Source organism: Ambystoma mexicanum, chromosome 12 (genome assembly GCF_040938575.1).
Source record: "Ambystoma mexicanum isolate Mex_15411 chromosome 12, UKY_AmexF1_1, whole genome shotgun sequence".
NCBI classification, from domain to species: Eukaryota; Metazoa; Chordata; class Amphibia; order Caudata; family Ambystomatidae; genus Ambystoma; species Ambystoma mexicanum.
This window is the reverse complement of record NC_090936.1, coordinates 552,806,124-552,827,742: the sequence shown is the minus strand read 5'-3', so window position 1 is coordinate 552,827,742 and position 21,619 is coordinate 552,806,124. Positions and strand designations below refer to the sequence as shown.

The following is a 21,619-nucleotide window of genomic DNA, read 5'->3' as shown; positions in this document are numbered from 1 at the left end:
ATCCTGCAATGAAGTGGCCAAAATTTCATTAACACCTTGATGCACAAGGGGAAGACTACCTTGGAAGAGGTAGTTCATTTACTAGCAGCCATTCAGCAGCTGCTCTTGAAAAGGTATGCCATAGGTCCTAGCTCAAGGGATAGTGCTGGAGTGAAACAAGGACCTTTGGACAGACACTAGCCACCAAAACTGATAGCAGAAAGAAGGCATGAAGGTGGGGTTCTTCCTTTAGGAATCCTGAGAAGAAGGACCCCGGAAGGAGGTTAAGAATATTGTCTGCCCGAACTGGACTCTGGTTGAGGGTGGAGAAATACCCATTGCTGTCAACAATGCTTTACAGAGAGAATTAAATGTTATGGAGAGACCAAAGAGAAGCCTGAGAGAAGCAAAGGTTATGGATGGACCTAGTAGAAACATGAGACATTCAAAGACTCTGCAGTGAACTAAGAGAACTCTGTGAGAATCTAAAGGCACGGAGAGGCTAAGGCTAAAGAGAACCTGGATATTATCAAAGGTCATGCACCTAAGAGAGTCAAAGGCCATGGAATCCTAAGAAAAGCCTTAGGGAATACAACCAGAAGTCATGGAGGGGCCTGAGAAGATTGATGTGTTAAAGGGACCAGTGGCATTGGAAAGGACTGAAGAATCTCTCCTGACCAGAGATCCCACAGAAGGCAGAACTATGAGTACGCTTAGAAAGAAGGTGCCTATGAAAGAACATGGTGTCGGTTTGTTTTCTAGAATACGGATGGAATTGAAGAGGAAAGGTTTTTGAACATATTGTTGACCAAACCTGGAGAATTGTTTTGTTGTTGCTTAGGATTAGCCTGGAGGCTAAATGATATAAAGAATATGTTTGGCAGTCACCTTTGGCCTGGTTGGTAGTAGAGGGGGAACGTGGAGGGACAAAGACTAATAAGAATAGGTTCAGGAATATGCTAAGTAATTTTATGTTGAAAGACTTCATCACCCTGAAGTACAGGGAACTCCCATTCTTGGCACTAGGTTATTATGGGTTTCCCTATTCTTTTCAGAATGTTTCCCTTTTATCTTCAAGTGTTCCTAAAACACATGACCTTATATTGTGAACATTAATAAAAGTGTTTGTGTAATACATTGTGTCATTGCTTGAAATCCCTACAAGGCTCAGCGTATAGGAAGCATTAAAAGATGACTTACACGATGAAGCAGATGTGACTGGCCATACATCTGCCCTGGGAACTAAGCCTACTTGCCCTCACCTGATCTGCCCTCTACTTGCCGACTAGTCCTACCATTGCATTTTATGGAGTGGGCCATGACATCATTAGTTTCTAAACCTTGTCCACTCACAATTCATTTGGCATATCTTGAAGGATACATTATGGTTGCTATTTTAGCCAACACTTTTGTTGATACACATGCTATATTTGAGAGACTTGTTTTGGTTAACTCTATTGCTTTTAAATAATTTTGGATATATTTATGTTCTTTTACCTGCTGACACTTTGGTTATGGTTCTGATACCAGCAAAGCATGTGTTTCATTTACCCAAATGTTTGTAAAAAATGTTCCTGATGCAAAACTTTTACACTTTTCAATATTTATATCACAAGAATTACCAGGCTTGATATCGTACCTTTTGTTTTCAATCAGACTGCAACATCATACACATGCACATTTGTATAGATATGTTACTACGTTTTTGTGATATTTGGTTGGACTCACATTTTATACAATATTTATTTTTTATTCATTTTTGTATTTGTTATGACATAGAACAGAAATGAGGTTGTTGCAGCTTTCTGTGTTTACAAATGTGATGATGTCATCTTGCAATCATGTGTGGTGACATCACAGGAATATGCGTATACGCTAAAGCAAGTTTTGGTGCACTTATATAATTTCTACGCTTGGCAACAATTTCAATCCTTCCTTATTTCAGACTTGGAGGTTACATCTTTCAACGGTGGCTATATGATTTTATTTATCTATTTATTTATTTATTTATGAATGTGTTGTCTATAGTTCATAAAGAACTTTTACAACAATTCATACATTCACGTGTAGATAGGCACATACTTTATCAACAACAACAGTTAACAATTCAACATAATACTTACATTATACACAGCATTAATTATAACAAAGGCAATAAATAAGTTCATTGTCTAAAGGTAAAACACATTCATTCATTTCTACAATACTTCTTGTTACCATTAATAGTTCTCACAGAGAACAGAGTATCTCATTTTTTTTAAAAAAAATTCTGCACTAGCAGCAATCAATATTCAACAACCTTCACTACATGTCTAGCTATTACAAGTACATTCATGTTAGTATATGGATGTACAGGCATTGAAATACGTTTGTGTTAGTCATGCAGTATGAATAGCAAACAAATATTAGACACCTAGGTCGGAATTAATGAAATGCATAGCTGTTTGCCATAAACGATACAGAGGTATAACCAGAATTTCAGATGCAATGTTTACACATAGATGCCAAACAATGCCCAAACAATGTGTGGTCGCGATGTGCTCATAATTATGTACATATCAGCCATACATATGATTTTGGATTTTATACTTTGTAATATTTGTTTTTAATTTAGTTTGTGGTAAGCAGTATTTTTCCTGAACAGGCAATCTGGATAGAGAGGTATTTTTGTTTCCTATTTTTATAATTTTGGATTACCTTTTTAGATTTTGCCATACTCAGAAGGAAGGTACATAGTCAATAGTTGGAGATCCTTATTAGCTAGGCTCACCATTAATGCCCTCTACCGGTATCCTTTAAAATAGGGCTGCTGTATCCCCAACCACCTGGTTGTAAGAAAAGAGTTTGCTTGATAACAGTGACGTAACTACCCATTCAACAAATGAGTTCCCCCCTTCCGCTCTTGAGCTGCATTTGGTCACATTTCACTCCCCAACTGACCTGCACCCGAGTTGGCTCTGGGCTGCCTCCACAGCACACCCTCCTTAGACTTTGTCTGAACCTCCTGTATGCCTCAGCACCTACACTATAAAACCCTAGGCTGGTTCTGGGCTCCCTTCACTAACCATCTCCTACTCTGACCCAGTGATGGGTCTGAGCTACATTTCATGCCCCTCCCCTCTTTGTTTAAACCTCCCTCCCTAGCTTTGAGGACAGATGTCTCATGTGCAGAATGAGGAGGACCATGGCGCACTCTCTCACTGTCTGGGTGACCTTGTAGCAAACAGTTACTTTGGGGATAACATACCCCCTCCCGAAATAGATCAACTGTTATTGGGCCCCCAGTATTCAGACTGCTGAACACCATTTCCAAATAGCCTCCTGGGTCTATATAGACTCTGGCCAGCCCTAGCAGCCTCACTGGCCCACTGGAAGACAGGGACACAACCAAGCATAGAACTCACAGCCCCCCCTGAACAATCCCAGCTGTAGGCCCTTAGCATATAAGCAAGCTAGTCTAGCCTACAAGGTGGGTTGCAAGAACAGGATGCTTAATTTTAGTGAAGGACAGGGTGTTTGCAAAAATGTAGGATACTTTAGAAGTGGCAGCAGAGAAGTGCAGGGGGAGGTGAAAGCTGAATGAGCAAAGAGTAGGAAGGTAGATAAAAACATAGAGATGATTGGAAGCAGGTAACACAGAGGAAAGGCAGGGGGAGGTAGGGAGGTAATCCCACAAGTGGATCAGAAAGGGGCATTGCTATTAAAGGAATGGAAGGAGGAGATCAAATCTGGACTGCAGTGGAAGGAGTTAACAACATCAAGAGGAAAGGAGGGATGAGGCAAAACCTGGAGTGGGTGGAAGAGTACACTGACATCAAAGACAAAGATGGAAGAGGTACATGCTGAACTAGAGTGGAAGTGGGAAATAACATCAGAGGAAAGGCGGGGGAGTTGAGTGGAATGATGGAGGAGGTAAATCATGGTGATAACATTAGATACTAGGAAGTATACTGAAGCACTGGAGACATTAGTCGTGAGTGGTACAGAGGAGGTGGGAAGGATGGTAAAGGGAGAAGCTTAGAAGCATCAGCAATCAAGAGTAAGATCAGGACGCAGTCAGACAGATTATGCATGATGTGGTGGGCCAGGGCAGCCCTTGGCATGCCCATATGGTGGAAGAAGGAAGAAGATGGCATCAGGAAGTAAACAGCCAGTTTAAAGAGCAGAAGGGCCAGGTGTCCCTTCTTTAATGTTCCATGCCAGCTAATATCAAGAAGCTGTATGCTTAGGTGTTTCAAGAACTGTTGTAGTAGCCCAGGTATATGGGACCCCAGAAGCCCTCACAAAGAGATAAGGTGAGAGGAAGGTCCAGGAATGACATGAGCCAACTAAAACTGAGAAAAAGGCTACAGTGCAACTGCAACCTCACTGGGACTTTAACTGAAGAGGAACGAGAGAGATTGGGAACCACATGAACATGCAACACTGGAGCATGGTAGGTGACATGTCTTCCTGGGTACTCTAAGGACGGGGACATTGACACCAGTGCTTTGATTGGACATTGCAGTCCAAACGAGTTTGAAAGAAAACTACTGAGAGAAGATTATGCTCATTGTTTTGTTGGTTTTGATTGTGTTTTATATGGTTAGGGAGTTCTACATTACTTTTTAGTTTGCCCTCTGTATGTAATCCTTAATAAAATCTTGACAAAAAATACGTGGTCAAGGTTGTATTTCAGTGTCCCTGATGCCAAATACCTGACACCCCCACTTCATTCTGCTGCTGATTGCGGATTCCTTCAGTCCATATCCTCCTTCATGCCTGGACTCTCCTTCCTGTAAATTGTTCCCCAAACATATAGTCAGATTAGTCATCAACTGGGCGACTACATATCAAAGGAAGCTTAAAAATCCACCCTGGAACAAGATTAGCACAGTCAAGATTCCCATACTGAGTTTCTATTTCTGGTGTTAGATAACCCTAAGATTAAAGATTTTAGAATGTAACAAGGCCACTCTGAGACAAGAAAAAAGCTTGTTTCTAATACAAAATATATTTAATTAAGTAAAATGTCACCAACGCAATATACCAGGTGATTCCCCACTTGATTTACAATGGGACTACCCCTTTACCTCAATCTAAACAAAGTCTGTTTAAAATCACTGTAAATATATGCCCTCAAATTAACATAGATTTTCTGTAAAGTCCTTAACATCTATTGCCATCAGAGAAATATGCTTACTTTAAACTCACCTCCACCCTGAACTGAAAGTTACAGCTCATATAAAATATGGTAAACCAACTCTCGGCTGATTTTAATCTGAAATGTTGCACTCTATCTACAACAGACTTGGCTGCATCTTCTATGATGTTGTACTTGTTGCAAACCATTATAAAGACTTGAATTTCTCAGGATTTCAGTTGCTTGTACAATACTGGGACAGTGGGGCCTAGCTCACAAACTATTTCAAAGGAATCAGGTTGATTCTCATACCACTCCAGTTCAATGTGTCAATTAAGAAATAGATTTAAATTATTGTATTGACTATGGTAGACACCATTTCTTGAACATGTTCTTCCACATTCAATTCTGGATTCTAAATTTTCCAAAGTTTTAAATTGCAGGAGAAATTCCTAATACAGTAATGCTACCTACGGTTTAAATGTTAATTGTAAGTCACAAAGTACACAAATCGTGCACTATGTTACATTTTTTAGTGATGTAGCTTTTAAATATCGAACCAAAATATTCTTAAATGCTATCTGGAATTTAATAAATTCTCAAATATCTAAACTATTTTGGGGCATAGGTACTTACTTGTCTACCTTTCAAATGACTAATAAGTAAGGGCACTGACTGGCCTCAGGCAGATCTGTCAGGGAAGATCTCCCTTGTGTCTCGGCGCTTGCACCAAAATTCCTCTCATGCATTCTAATCATCTATTGAGAAAGGTCTCTGCATTCAGTCCATCAGCTAGACTCTGCTGGAATCCAACCTTGCTTCTTTCCTTGAAAATCCCTGTTGAATGGTGCCTCCTATTCTCTGTTTTCCCAAAACAATCCTTTCTTCTTATGCTTTTGAGTTTAAATACCCAGCAAACTCCAACAATAAAGGAGAGGTGAGTACTGATGATTCCTATTGGTCAATGATATTTATTGGACTCTAGAACAAACAGAAAAAGACAAATCTCATACCCACTTCTTTTCTGATCAGATTGCACAGCGAGCTAAGCGCTTGCCCATGATATCTTTGTGCAGCCTGCTGTGGCATGTTTGAATCCCGCCAGGGTGAACTCAGCCTTTCATACTTCTGAGATTGATAAATTGAGTACCACTCTGTGGGATAACAGTGTCTTCTGTTATTTCAATGCACTGAGGCCTAAGGGTTATTAGCACTATGTAAGAAATGCATTATTATTATTATTATTATTATTATTATTATTATTATTATTATTATTATTATTATTATTATTATTATTATTTCTGTTAGCTATTTCACATAAGAAGGCTGGATGTCAGAGTTTCTGTGTTATGTTCTGGTTTGTTGTCATAATATACACTACTCTCGGTATTTAAGATCACTGAATTATATTATTTGGGCAGAATAACAATTTTATAAAAATGGTTCTCTGTATCTCACAGTTTACAAAATCACATTTCCATGGGTCGCTCGCTGCATACAGTACACCATATTCATTCCATAACTCAAAATATTTTAATTGGAAAACTTCACTTAATGCTAGTAACCTTCACAGGTATGGATGCAGAATAAGTTCACGGTAATGCACATATCTTTGATTTTGTTGGACACCATTGGGAGACCAACATAGGGCCTTTTTCTAGGTTCTACATTTCAAGCAGATTTAAAAGCCCACCTTCAATCGTATCAATAACAAAATAAGATAAGGTCCATGTTCATTTTCTCAAACCCAATATTTTCTGCCTCATATGGGACTTGGAACATACAGACCTATCTTATATGTTAGGGATCATCTTTGAATAACCATTTTCAAAGAGTAATGCTATTAGCTTTTGCTACAATTGGTGATCTAGAAGTTAACCAAATATAATTACTTCTGTTTGGCCAGCTTTGTCACTAATGATACATCATTAATTACAATGTTAACCTGTCAAGTAAATAGATGATGATCTAGGAACATTGCATGGTTTCAAGAAATGTATGTATTGTAAGCCTGAATCCTTGGCGCAAGGTGTTTATAAAAGCATCTGTTTTGTATTTGATTACTGTTAGACAATGAGTTTTTCAATTGCATGTCACCAAGATAATTCTATAGCAAAATGAGTTTCAGTAGACAGTGTTTCCTTTGTAAATGAATCTACTTCCTCACAGTTTTCTGAACAAACAGGGTATTTCGTTGAGAAAAAAGGCTTATTTTCAGAATACTGTTTTTCAAATTTAGCACACATTTGAATTTGCTATGAATATTTTAAAACATGTATTGGAAGTAAATTATTTAAACTTTCACCATACATAAACCTATGTTCACTTCATATGTAAAGGAAAGGATTTGCACTTGCATGTCCACATGTTTACATATTTGTATATTTCATATAATTTAATGTAATTTATATTCCATGAAGAAAGACATCTTACATCCCCCAGACGTGTTCCATTCAATTTTGGTGAGTGGGTATGACAAGCACAAACAATTCCCTTTCAGTCTCAGTTCTGGAAGTGAGCTTTTATTTTATTAATTCTTCATTATCATTTTTGTAGAATAATGACCTTGCAGTAAAAGTGTTTGTTTGGTCTTCATCTCTTGAAAGCAGGTATGACATGTTCCCTCTAGACAGTGGTTACTTCATCCTAGGTTGTCCATATTTTTTGGGTTTTCTTCTGCTCGGTCCTGGGTTTTATTTTAGCAAAGAAATCAGCCACTATTTTTTCAGGTTCATTCTTTAATCTGGAAGCAAGTACTTCCTGTAGCTACAATGCTAGGGATGGAATTAGGGGCTTGGGGGATTTCTCATATACCACCTGTGATGCTTTCACCAAGGAGTAGGTTGTGATCGCCAGTCCTCAGCCTCACATCACTCCCATCCCTCCTCCTCCCACGTGACTTCATCACAGTAGACTGGACAACACATTTTTGGACTCATTCACTTCAAAGACGTGCCATTGGCCACTTGTTTATTAGTGTCACTGTTCACTTATCCACATAGACAGTCGCTAATGATTACACTGATGTTGCCCTTACAAAATGTGCAATATTAGAATTACAGGGACAATTGGCAAGGTAAAATTTGCTCGGGACACCAAAAAGGCTTCCCATGTTCTAAAGGGAAAAACCTGAAAGGTTAATAACATTACATACATTGTGAGATAGATATAACTACTGGAACCTGGAAAGGAAAAGAGTGAGGCTTAAATGGAATTAGGAGCTGAAAGGAAAGCAGATTATACAGAATTGCTATCGCACCAAGACAAAAGCAGGTGTTATGTCAGAGAAAGATACTAAAGAGAACCCTGCCAGAATAAGAATACTGAGTCCTGTCTCAAACATAAATTCCATTCTGGTGAAGGAAGACACAGCATCTGGCCCAAATATCAAGGGACAGTGAGTGCCAACTTGATTAAATAAAATATGCCAAACATTTGAAAAATATGTGGATGAGACAGCAGCAACCCATGCAACATGCCCAAATAAAACCATAAAGACAATTCCTAGAGAAAATTAGGAATTAGAAGTACTAAATCCAAGGGTATGTCTGGGAAAAATCATGGTAGCAACAACAAACGACTACATGAAAAGCCAACAAGAAAAATGAGACAATGCTGGAAGTGTTGAAGGAGCAATGTGTTCAGCATTAAGTCTAGTTTATTTAGGAGACAATAAGAAACGTGGCTAATACACATTTGAACAAGACAATGCTGGTCTCACTGGAGTATTAATTATCTTTATCAATACTGGTGAATGAACGACACTGGCAGGGTAGCATGGAGAAAGGCATGCAAACCAGTCATCATGTCTTCTGGTCTTCTGGGGACCCTCTTGTGCAGTTTTCTAAAGCTTCTGAGGAATTACCACTAATCATGTCAATTGCACAGAGGAAGAACACTTTTAAGATGATGCTACATGGGTCAAAAAAGTGCAGTGTACATGCTGAAATGAGGGAGTGCAGTGTTGCAACCATTCTAAGAGGTATTTCCTTATAGTGAGGCAGGCAAGTCTGCCAATTAAGTGATTATGAGAGATGCAGATGGAATGTAGGTATGAGAATTGCGGCTATTGGAATAAGTGACATATTCATTACTTTATGCATTTTAATTTCAAAGTATATTTTGACATACCTTTTGTATAATTTATTGAAATGATCAGCATTATTTACTTTAGAAATCTGTTCAATGATATCTGCTTTGCACGGGACATTTTGCTAATTATTTTACAGTTTTGCTCATGTTTGTGATTGGAGAACAACAGGATCACCTGCTTAGTTCAATTAATGATGCACATTTACTTAATTGCAGGGAAATCCTTATTTTCTATCTTCTACCTGAGATAGTTGCACAGAGACACCATGAAATGGCCATGCTTCATTGAGGCATTGTTAACAACATGTATCTGCACTTATCCCATGGTTGAGTTCCAAACTGGAAGCTCTTGCACATTTCAGGAGCTGTTAGGTCTATTTGTGTCACTGTAAGAGTGAGTGCTCCTACCTGGATTGCTTCCTGCCTATATGACTCATTGTTTTCCCTTTCCTGAAATAAAGAGACATCCTCTCCAACCCCCACTTATTGCGGTCCAGCAAGGGTCAATGCTTGTTCCATTCCTATTCACCTTTTACACTTCACTACACTTTATTAGGTCATGCTCAATTTTGGGTTTTCTTAGCAGCTCTTTCCCAACAACACTCAAATCTTCCTTTACTTTCGCAATTTAACGCCAACGTTTTTCCCCACATCAGTAACTGCTTGAGAGCTATTTTCCAATACAGTTTGATGCTCAAATCCTTAACAAATTAGTTTACTCATTTATTGCACCATACATGATAATCAAATGTGCCACCTGCACCTTCGTCAACCTCCCATCTCTCCTCAAACTCTCTGATCATCAGCGTCCCTGTACGACCTTTCACATGTGTCTGTTCACCCTACTTAGCCTCTCATCCATCACTGGAACTCTCTTCCCCCAGTCCTAAAACAGTCCCACATTTCCAGAATTCCAATCAGTCCTTCAAAGGAACATCCTGCAACTTGAAGAGTGTGCAAGCAGTAAATTCACCATTTTCCTTCCTGAAATCCTCTTCCTACTCATCTCCTGTACATAGCTGCATATATTAAGGGTGGAATCCTGTAGTTAATTTCATTTATCCTAGATTGTTATTATTGTTCTCTGCATGTCTTAATTTGTATCCATATTGTCCTCTCTTGCTCTTATGTGTCCTCCCCTCTACACAAGAATGAGCTACTGTCAAAATGTGTACTATAGTAAAGACCTCTGTTACGGATATGGCCAGTTCACCATACGTCTTTGTGTGTAGAGAGTCTTGTAAATACCCTCATTGCTAACTCAATAAATGCAAAACACAATAAATACAAATGATTCTGATTGTTATATGTTTGGATTGTGATGGAACTTGGCAAGTATGTGATAAAGGACTAGACTCTAATCATACTATTTTGTTTAAGTCAGTAGTAACCCAATAATTATATTCAGAGGATTGGGGTTATATTGTTGTAATATCCTTTGAGCATTAGCAGTTGCTCTGTAAAGTATTTATGCATGATTGATACATTCTAAATAAAATGATGGACCATGGATGATGTGCATGAAACAGTGGTGACCTACCTATCATGGAGGAACTTTTCCAATGAACGAAAGCACTATGGATATAATTTAGCTATTCTTCTTAGAGGGATAGGTTGGCACAGTAGTGTAATCTATAAAGGATTGCTATTCCAGTTTTGTATTTTCTAGAGCATTTACATCTTCAAATTCTTAGTTGAACAATCTCTTCTGATGTGCATGTACTCTCTGCTATGGTTGTGTCTCATGAGGGGGGTGATAGGACAAATGAGCTCAAGGGTGTTTTATTATTAATAATGCAACCTAATTTAGAGACATACTCTTCCAAGTAAATAAATGTGGACAAATTCAAAATAGTGTAAAACTGTTTTTTTTTCGAATCTAAACCCTTGTTCTGATTTCAACACACAGGTTTATGCATCAATATTAAAGATCCGAAAAGGTAATCCCTTCCTTCAGGATGTTTTAGTGGATTCATGGCCAGATTTCAATGCTGTTCTTGTTCGGCCTCAAAGGGAGGTAAATTTGATTATTATACTGAGTCTTAACCTATGCAAAAAGAAATGTGTTGAACAATATTTGTGTAATTTGGCAGATATTCCTTCTAGCCAGCATAGCGTTCTTGGATTTCTTGCTAAGTATTTGATTCCTTCCGGCTGGATTTGCAATTTGTGAATTTGGATGGATTTCCTATGTGTACTCGGCTCTACCAAATTGTATCACCCTTTCCATTTGATTTTCTTTCCATTTCAAATTGCACAGTAAAAACGTTTAACTAAAAAATGTGAACATTGCATACATTATTTTAAAATAGAAATTGATGGAAGGATAGAGACATGGGCATGACATTTGGTCCAAAATTTTATAGAAACTTTTAGAACAACTGTTGAACATAACCTGGAATAATCATATTATTTGATAGGAGGAGATGTTTGACGCATCACATGCCAAAAGAAAATAGAAGTGCCATCATTGCCACTAGGGATTTAAAAGAGCAAAAATGAAGCTAACCAGATAAATAAAAACGAAATATTTACAATACAATGCAAAACAAATACTTTCCAAGTCATACTTCTTTGAGGTCCTACTTTAGCTTGTTACACTGTGCATCCTTCCACAGATTTTCTTTGCTCCATTGGTTAATTAAAAGTAAACATTTCCTATCCACACCTGCCAAACTGTTGTCACTCAACAATATTTTATTTTTAAAACATTCTGACTTTACATTGGAAAACGCAAACAACATGATCTTATGATGAAGACGACTTGCTCCCATCATTTCATAGGCATAATGGAAGCCACACCTTTCCGAAGGGACGTGATGCTTTTCATGACTATCCTAACCAGATTGTAAACTAGGGTCCTTTTTCATCATAGAGAGATCTATTCACTTTTACCTAACAAATAGATGCCTGGTACTTGTCATCGACATTTGGATTCTGGGCCAGCCCTCAATGAGCTCTATGACATGATGAGATGCCTTGCTTTTTATCAATGTTCATATGCCTAAAAGAAAGCAGCTGCACAGATCCAATCTCTCCATGTTGTGATACAAGCAGTGCTTAATTTGTGCCAGTGTTTCCCGGTGTTCAGCCCCAGGACTGATTTTGCAGTTGGGGCTGAGCACCGGCACTTCCTCAGCAATGTACATTATCACGTTGGCCTTGTGATTAGATTTGACAACCGATAGAGTATAGCAGAGAAAAGACAAGGTGCAGCACGCTGTCTTAATGCTGTTCTTCTGCTTGAGCTACCCAGCCAGCCTTCTTTGTAAACGGCCTGCAAAGCACTCTTGCCCAGGGGCTTAGAGCACCACAATAAACGGGCCTAGTCTTACACAGCATGTCAATATAATGTATTGTACAAAGTGGAGTCGGAGTGACAGCATCAACTTGTAATGACACAAGGCCCGATTCATGGATTCTTTTGCATAGTTCAAAGTGACTTTGCACTGCTGAAAAGTGACTTTGCACTGCCAACACAAACCCGGATTCATGGAACTGTGCAAAGTGTATTTTCACAGTTCTGAGAAACAGTTCGGTATCTCTTTCCATATTTTGTCCCCTTGTTCTCCTATTTTAGTTGCAAATAAACTTTGCATATCCCCTATTGCCGATGTCAACCTTGCAGCCTTTTTCTTGAGTGCCTGTATCAATTTTCTGCCACGAGGGAGGGCAGGCTGCATATTTGATTGTTTCGGTCCATGGTCTGACATGGTACATAATGTGCATCCCCCTTTCTTTTTTGTAGCAGTGGCATTTGTCTTGTGCTTATCCCTGTCGCCACTCCCCTTTGGTGGCCTGGTCCAGACCTACTTTGATTTTCTAGTAACCACAAAGGGGAGTTCAAAGGCAGTTCCCTCCTGCTTATGCCAAATTATTGTAACACTCAAACATTGATTTTTCCCTTCCTACTGCAGAGGGAAGTTGACTTTCAATCTCTTCGCTGTCTTGTCGACTTCTTTGTTGTCTACTCCTTCTCCTCTCTTTGTCAGGTGTCCATTCATCGCCCTCTCCATTGCTCCATTCGCCTCCTGTTGCATCCTCATCTGAGGCCGCACTACCCTTGTTTCCTCCTTCTACCTCCTCCTTATTGTCTTCTTCCTCCTCGTCATCTAGTCTGAACTTTATTTTCCCGGACAACCATTCTCTCTTGTCCCCTTTATTTTTCCTTCTCCCCTCCTCCTCTGTCCCCCTCTTTGCCTCGTTGAACAATACATCCCTCTGTTGTTGTGCGTTCTTTTTGATGTCTTCTAAGAATTGTCATTCCACCCTCTTGTGTACCTCCTCCCTCCTCCCTCATGTGTGTCTCTGTCCCTCTTTTTCTCTGTTTATTTTATTTATTTATTTATTCATCTAATTTGTTGATAGCTCCCGAAGCCAGAAGTATCATGGCGCTAGGTTACATTGCTTGGAAAAAGGCTGTTGAAGAAGAACAGTTGCTGGGTTACATTATACATTGGTAAGAACAAGACACTTGAAAATAGAACAGTTGCTAAGTTACATAATTAGTAGGGTTGCAGCAGTAATGGTAAGTAGGATACAGTCGGGTGTATTTTTTTAGGAATGATTAGCTAAGAAGGCTCATCTTTGATAGATGGATGGAGAGTATTCCAAAGAGTGGGAGCAATAAATGTGAAGCTGGCTCTTCCTGCGCCTTGTCTGGTGAATCTGGGTATCATAAGGGAGGAGGAGGAGGACCACAGGCTCCGGGGATTGTGTTCTTTGAGATGTCTGTTGTCTCTTTATCCCCCTCAACACTTTCCTGATGTGGGTTTTTATACCCCGCCGTGGGCCGTAACATTGAGTAAACACCATATGGCGGGGGCAGAGAGCTTGGTCTGTCCCATTCCTTTGTCCCCCTCCCTCTTTTTTCGTTTGTTCCCCTTTTGTTTCTTCGTACAACTTCCAGAGCATGAATATGTTCTGCCTGCTTTTCAATTTGGAGACCTTGTATTTTGTTAACAAATATGAGAACATATTTACTATTTTTTCGGCAATCGAACGTTCCTTCTCTTGGCCACTCATGGAAACACTGACCTGCAGTCTCCTGGGCCCACTGAACATTATAATTTAATATTTTATTGTGATACTGTGGCAATTCTTTGCACATGTGATCAACTGGGCTATCTAAATAGGCCATTATGTCCCACCCTCTGTGTGGCCTTCCTCTATACCCCAATTACCCTACGCTCCCCTTTCCACTCTGCTCTGTATGCTTTTTTCCTCCACAGCACCCACACTCACCCTTAATCACTCACCTCCCATCCTTTCACTCAGGCCTTCTCCACAGGGCCACCCACTCACTCTTAACCATCACACTGGCCTTCTCCTCAGGCCTGACCACTTGCTCTGTGTTGGTAAACAATGGCCCTCTCCACGGGCTCGCCTTTGCCTATGTTAATGAAGATAAGCGCCAAATCACCCCTCCTTCTCTCGCACACGCCTATCGCTAAAATTCCAAGCGCACTATTATACACCAGGTACCTGTCGATGTTGATCCATCCACCATGAGTCAACGCCTCATGGTAATACGAGCAAAACTAACTACCACACAGGCATCACTCTCTATACCTCCGAAACAACAATAAAAATGACACTCATCTACCACAAATGACTCAACTATACAATCACAGGTGCTATGCACAGCTCCAATCTAACGGGGTCCGCCTCTTACTACTCACCTCTCCTGCTCTACTGCAGCCATGCCCACACCCACATCCACTCCCTATAGGGTGGTACATGCTCAAATCTAATACTACTACGGCCGATCGTCCTCCCACCGTGAGGATGCATCCAAAACACAATAAAATACAATCCCTCCCTCGCCGTGGGAATGAAACCATGATGCAGCTTTATCTTGCACGGTTACACTCACGTCCTAGAAATCTTCGAGTCTCCTCGTCACCATGCTTCCCGTGTGGGCTCACTCTTCCTCTTGAGTGCTGGTGGCGCTCGGGAACCAGGCAGACCTTTGTGAACTTGGCGTCTGCAGGACCTCCTCAGTGATGCATGTGGATCAGGACTGCGGTCGCCAGACCCTCACCTCCAGGGAGGGGTGGCTGGAATACCCTCACTTGACTGAGAGAACTGAGGATCTTGCTGGGGCCTCCAAAAATGAATTAGGGGTCCTCCCAAAGCTCGTAACACAAGTAGTCCAAAAAGGAGCTCACACCAGGCAAGAAGTAACACTGTTTATTATAGCTCTGCAAGCACCAATCAAAGAGAACAGTGGACAAGAACTGGTTGATGAGAGCTGACAAACTGGAATACAGCAAACATCATTTTTATACTGCTAAAACAATGTTCATAGTAGTGGAAACAGTTGCACTTCAAACTTCACGTCTTTGTGGATCCCACAAAGCTTATTGGTTAAAATACATCATACCCTTATGGCTAGACATACGTTGGTAGAACATGATTGGAACAAACAGATCTGCCCTCTCTTAGCTCACCTCCCCCCCATGTGGCACCACATTGATTCTCACTCCTCGGGCAAACAGTTTGCAATTACTAAAAACTGCTGACCTCTGGTTCTTTATTAACCTGCCATTGGTCAGCACCATAGCGGAAGGAACACGAGACACCCTGAACTTGGGGGAAAGGAGAGATTCACACAGCATATGCATGATAGGTACCTTCACAAACATTGTAGTGGACACACAGAAGGCTGGTTACCTCTCAAAGACACCAGAACTTACCATCTGATTGGTTCTTCTTGGAGCGCGGCTCCCTTCCACCTCCCGAGTGTTTCTCTGGATCAGGTCGACTTCTCCAGCTCCCATGAGGAGCCATGGGACTGACAATACATCACCCAGTGCTGTCTCAGTGATTATGGTCTGCTGGAGACGAGCAGCTTGAGTTCAGCTTCCTACCTCCCTCAACCGTGGTGCAGGGGCCATGTGTTTGGAGCGGGCCTTCAGGGTGAAACCCAACCTGTGGCTTTCGCATAGAGTGCACTTACCTGTGATTATCTCCTTTCTCATACTTGCATATTTAATTTCCTGGTGTCAATGTCATAAACAGGGTATCCACCTCCCTTTGTTCCCTTCCAGGCCTGATTAGATGGTTGACTACTGCTCCCAGAGTCCCCTTGTTCCCCCTCGAGTGGCGCTCCCACCCATAACGCTTATTCCCTTGATTTGGTAGGTTGGCCCCCCCCCCACCTGGTGCTCAATCAGCACCTTCTTTACAGTCTCCTGTATGCAATTTACGATTTAAATTAAATTCTGCAAGTAACATTACAGGAACTTCACAGTGCCAAACAATCATAGCACTATAGTACTCCTCTCAGGCAATCAGAATTCTCGGAATGCAGTCTACCATGTCTGCTATAGACCTCATCTCGAACATTCTGTCTTGAGCAGCAGCCTAACAAGCAGCACAGAAACACCTGGCTTTAAATTCGTAATAAACGCACAAAACACAAAGAATTGATTGCCCATCTCTATGACAGAGTTTTAGATTGGTGTTTTTACACAATATTCAGATTTGCATAAGAACTAGTCAGTTTACAAATCAAACAAAACTTTGAACATTTCATCATGGAGCCACATTGTTATCATATAAAAAATGTATTTATTTATTAAATGTTTACACAATCCTAAAAACTGCATATTGTCAAATTGTCTTAATTGAAAAAAGTTAACAATTACTAAAAAGCTAAATCTAAAGGATCCTACAAAGGACACAGAATGTGCCGGGGTAAAGAATACTAGATATATGTCCATATATACACAATCAAGCATTACACAAAAGAAAAGACTCTTCTTATTTACAGTCTTATTCAGATCGTCGACATGTTTCGGCCTTAGATTACATTATACACTATCTCTAGTTTCTTTTCCATATAGATATGCAGGCCTTCTTCAGGAGAGAACATTTCTTCAATATAATGGTTTACTCTTGTATACCCCTTTGATTGCTGATCAAAGACAATGGGCCTCATTACGTGGTGGGTGGTAAGGGGTTAACGGCGCTGGTAAAACCCCTTACCGCCCTATTACGAGGTCCCCTTGTGGGACCCGCTCTGGACTTCTGGTTTTACCAGATGTCCTTAGCGGGTCCCACAAGGGGGCCAGCATGCTAACAACGGGCCCATCATTAACGGGCCCGTTGTTAGCATGCTCCCCATTCCCATTGAGCCTTATGGGGGCTCAAATGGGAATGGGGATGGTCCGGGTCTGGGTTCTCTGAATGGGGAAAATACCGGGCCCTCCAAAGTCGGAATGGCTCGGTATTTCTCCATTCAGGGAACCCGGACCCGAGTTTGGAGGCAGTCATGCCCTTATTAAGGGCATGGCTACCTCCAAACTCGTAATGAGGCCCTATGTTTCTATAAAAACATCATAAAAACAAGAATTACATAAAAAAGTGGTCCAACAATGTTCGAAAACTTCTCTTTTGTGGTAATCCTACACACAGTGAGCTAAATACATCAGTCAATTAGATATGTACAACACCAATCTCTTACTTTGATCTACTGTCAGCATGCAGACTAAATGCTCCCGACGTTCTTGAACCGGCAGCAAAGATTTCTCGTAAAGGGATGCCTTTTTTCAAATTGCAAAAGGATATTTAATACCCCTTGGAAACGTGGTGGGAGATTCCCCTTCTTTCTCCTACAAAAATGAGTAATCATAGTTATTCCCCACTTAAATATTCTTTTTATTAACACTTAGATCTATTCTTCATTCTTGAAGATAAAAAACTTTTACTCCTATTTTTTATTTTCCTCGAGCAATGACTACAATTCATTGTCACTGTTAATGATTTGAGAGCTGACCTGCATTGATTATTTATTTAAACTACCACTTTTGGCCACACGAAAAACGTTTTCTTTTTCACACACTTCCAACCTATTAATTAGTTTTAAAAAAACATGCATTTACAACTTTTTACAACTGTTTTTATGTTTATACTTATCAAATAATTTTTACCTCACAGTATTCTGAAAAAAAAGCACTAGCACCTTTCTTCAGGTCTTTGATCTTTCTTTTGTTTAGAAAACTTCTTATTCACCAGGCTTCGGTGTTCCAAGCTACTCACGCTTGATTCCCCCACAATGTAGTATATGTAAACTGTCTAGTTCTTATGAAAATATGAATATTGTGTAAAAACAACACCAATCTGAAACTCTGTCAGCATAGAGAGGGGTAATCAATTCTTTGTGTTTTGTACGTTCTTTACTGAAATCTCCTGTTTGAGAATTGATCCCCTGTTATCAAAAAATAGGGATAAAAGCTAATTGAGGATTAACTTTAACTTCGTAATGGCACAGAGGAGCATATGAAGTTCAAATCTGCAAATTCACAAACAGCAATGAAATACAAAATGTCTGAACTTTGTTGTTACTGGTTCAAATTCATCAAATTAATATTACAAGTTGGTTATGTGTGTATCATTTTCTCCCCAGTAAAAACACTTCATCTCCATGTGGCAACAACATTATAGACCTTAGGAGGGCCCTTATTGCTTTGGATAATTACCCTTACAGAAATGTATAGTCCGTGGCTTGCCCCGGCTAATAACTCGAGGGTACATCATTATCCCTCGAAAGCACCCCTACCTTCATCTATGAAAGGCTTAATTAATGACCGAAAGGGTAGAGCAAAAACTCTAACACAAATTCTAAAAACTGGTTCCCAAAAAGGATTTCAACAACGTCCTAGGTTGGTTTTGCCATTTTTATTGATTTTAATGTGAAAACCAAGAGCCACATTTATTCAACATATATAGGTATTGTAAGTTTTCACCCGCACAGCTGAGGTTTGCCAAAGGTCTTTAATTGAGAAGAAATGATCTGTATGTAATCATTATTGTTGAGTTTAGAATTCCTTCTGTGAATTTTGCATTGGGAAATCTTGATTGAAAATACAGTTTTTAATTGCTTAGTCATCTGATTGTTGAGTCAAACATTTAACTCTGCTGAAAACAATGAATCAGGAATTATGTAAGAAGCAACATTTTCTGTCACCTGCTGCTAAGATGACTAAATACCTTGCGGATATAGGTTGGTCTTGGCGAGAAGGTGGATACTCTAAGCAGGTCTAGAATGCCCTTGACAAGCGTGTTGAAATGTGGGATAGGCTGGAAAACTTTGCCCACCTCAATTCCATGAAAAGCTATACATTTGTCCAATTTAGGATATATTCATTTATGAAACCACAAGGCTACCTCAACTTTGCCCCTCCAAAAAACTGTGAAGTTTTATAGTTCTACTAATGATGGAGCAGCTCCCGACATTAGTGCAGACTGGCAGAAAAGAGCAGATGCCTATGGAACAACGTACCTGTCAGCTATGTAAAGTAGCCAATACACTAGAGTCAGCCCGACATGTATTGACACAATGTGGAAGCATGATAGACATTATCCGTTGCTATATTGGGATGTACACCCATGACCTTGCAACAATTTCTGATTTAACATTTTGGCATCATTGCATAAATTCGGAAAGCATTCGAGTCTTGACTGCTTTTTACAACATCTGGCTTAGAATTGAGGAAACATTGGGCATTAAGATCTGATCACCGTGATTATGTCAATCCTTAGACTCTGCCTATGCCTGGGGATGTTGCAGGCTGTGGAGATATGAGAACTATAATGCTATGATCCTTTGCGCAATGCTCTAATTTATGTTCATGTTTTGCTCCTCTGTAGCTAAGGTAGCGCTTTTTTGATTTTGGATATGTTAGGTTTGATTGTTTAACTCTTAATTGCCATTTTGCTAAAAGTGAAAGTGATTTGGCTATTTGCTATTTGCCTATTTTATTATGCTATGTTATATTATCTGATCTTAGTTCTATTTTATGTAAAAAATGTAATCTGATATGTGTAAAGTTTATTAACTAAACTGTACCACATTAAATATACTATTATTATTATTATTATTATTATTATTATTATTATTATTATCATTATTATTATCATTATTATTATTATATTGAGTCAAACATTTTACTTTTCTAGTAATGAATGAATGAATGATAAGATATCCTTCATTCTTTAATTTTCAAACAGGGGCAGTCAAGTGACTTTGACACATACAGGAACTCCTATGTATATTTTTTCAAAGATCCAGGCAGCATTCCGGAATCATTTATGGAGGCATTTGACTGGACGCAGGCTTTTGAAGTTCAAGGTAAGAATGTCTCTCTTTCACATAGGAAACAGTTTGAATGCTTCCAAAGTATGGAGGGCAATTCACTGTGTGTGTAAGCGTGTATTTTGGTGTTTCTGGGTTGAGTTCCCAGATTTGTCCCCTAGATATGTTGAGAATTCTGTGTGAGCAACTTCAACATTATGTAAAAGCCTCATAAGATCATTTATTATTGAAATTGACTTAATGAGTTGTATCCTATTTCAAGTGAGTTTCTTTCATTCCTGGAAATGCACTGCTACTTGATAAATATATTTGTGTACCTCTGGAACTGTGCTCAAATTATTATTTAAGATTGGAGCATTTTCAGAATTGCATTTTATCTCGCATTGAATTTTTCTAATTACATTAGATCTCTTGAGGAGGTCGCTGTAATTAGCGCCCCTTCAAGTAAATTGAATGTGTAGCTAACTGTAGCAATTTGACATGCCTATATGTTTAAAAGTATTCCAGCATTGCACTAGCTGCTTAAGCGTTGGGAATTACAGTATCCAGCAAACGTGCAGTTCCCGGCTGTATTAATTTACACGCCAGGCGTGGTTCATTCAGGGGGGCAGGGAGCAGGTCCATTCTTTTTCTCCGGTCCTGGTAAGTTTCTAGGAACATATTATGGGTATTGAGGATGTTTTAGCTGCAATTCAGACTGCACGGGATAGATCCATGGCCAATAGTCTGGCCTTCGCAGCCCAATATATGCGGAGAGAAGTTTATCCCATGACAAACGTCTCTCATTCACCCCCTCCCGCGGCGGTTTCCAATCTCTGCCCTCATAAGTCTTTTTTAGAGAGCCACAGGGAGGATGAATCAGAGAACAGTGATTTGATTGACTCCCAGGTGCTTATAATAGGAAACACCTTCCCGAATGTGATGGCTAATCAGGGTAGTGATAGTCTCAAAATACTCTCCCCCACCCATGAGGTAGTGGTTAAAAATCACAAGAAAGGGCACGGAATTGTGGAGTCTCAAGCTAGGAAATCACTACGTAGCCTGTTGACAGGCTCAATTTCTCTACTCCTCCCTTTAGATTCTGCCGATATGCACAATAGTAACACAAGGAGACAAATTCCTTTGAAAGATGTGCCGGTTTCAGATATAATTCAGATTTCTCAAGAGGAATATTCAGTAGGGTCACCCCTCTCCTGCAACCTGAAATGTATGTTGCTTAACACTAGATCATTTTAAAAACATGCTACCAAAGTAGCTACTCACATTGAAGAGCGCAATCTTGACATTTGCGCCATCACGGAGACATGGGGACAGGAGGCTGCAGG

At 39.8% G+C, this 21,619-nt stretch overlaps 1 protein-coding gene across 1 annotated transcript in view; it reads left to right on the top strand.

The window, feature by feature from the left end:
* Positions 1 to 21,619, top strand: part of LOC138513764 (glycine N-acyltransferase-like protein 3) — a 117,478-nt gene that overhangs the window by 17,803 nt on the left and 78,056 nt on the right. Inside the window, exons 3-4 of the mRNA XM_069628852.1 lie at positions 11,103 to 11,210; positions 20,210 to 20,330. Of these exons, the coding sequence (XP_069484953.1) occupies positions 11,103 to 11,210; positions 20,210 to 20,330 (229 nt within the window). The remainder of the gene's footprint in view (positions 1 to 11,102; positions 11,211 to 20,209; positions 20,331 to 21,619) is intronic.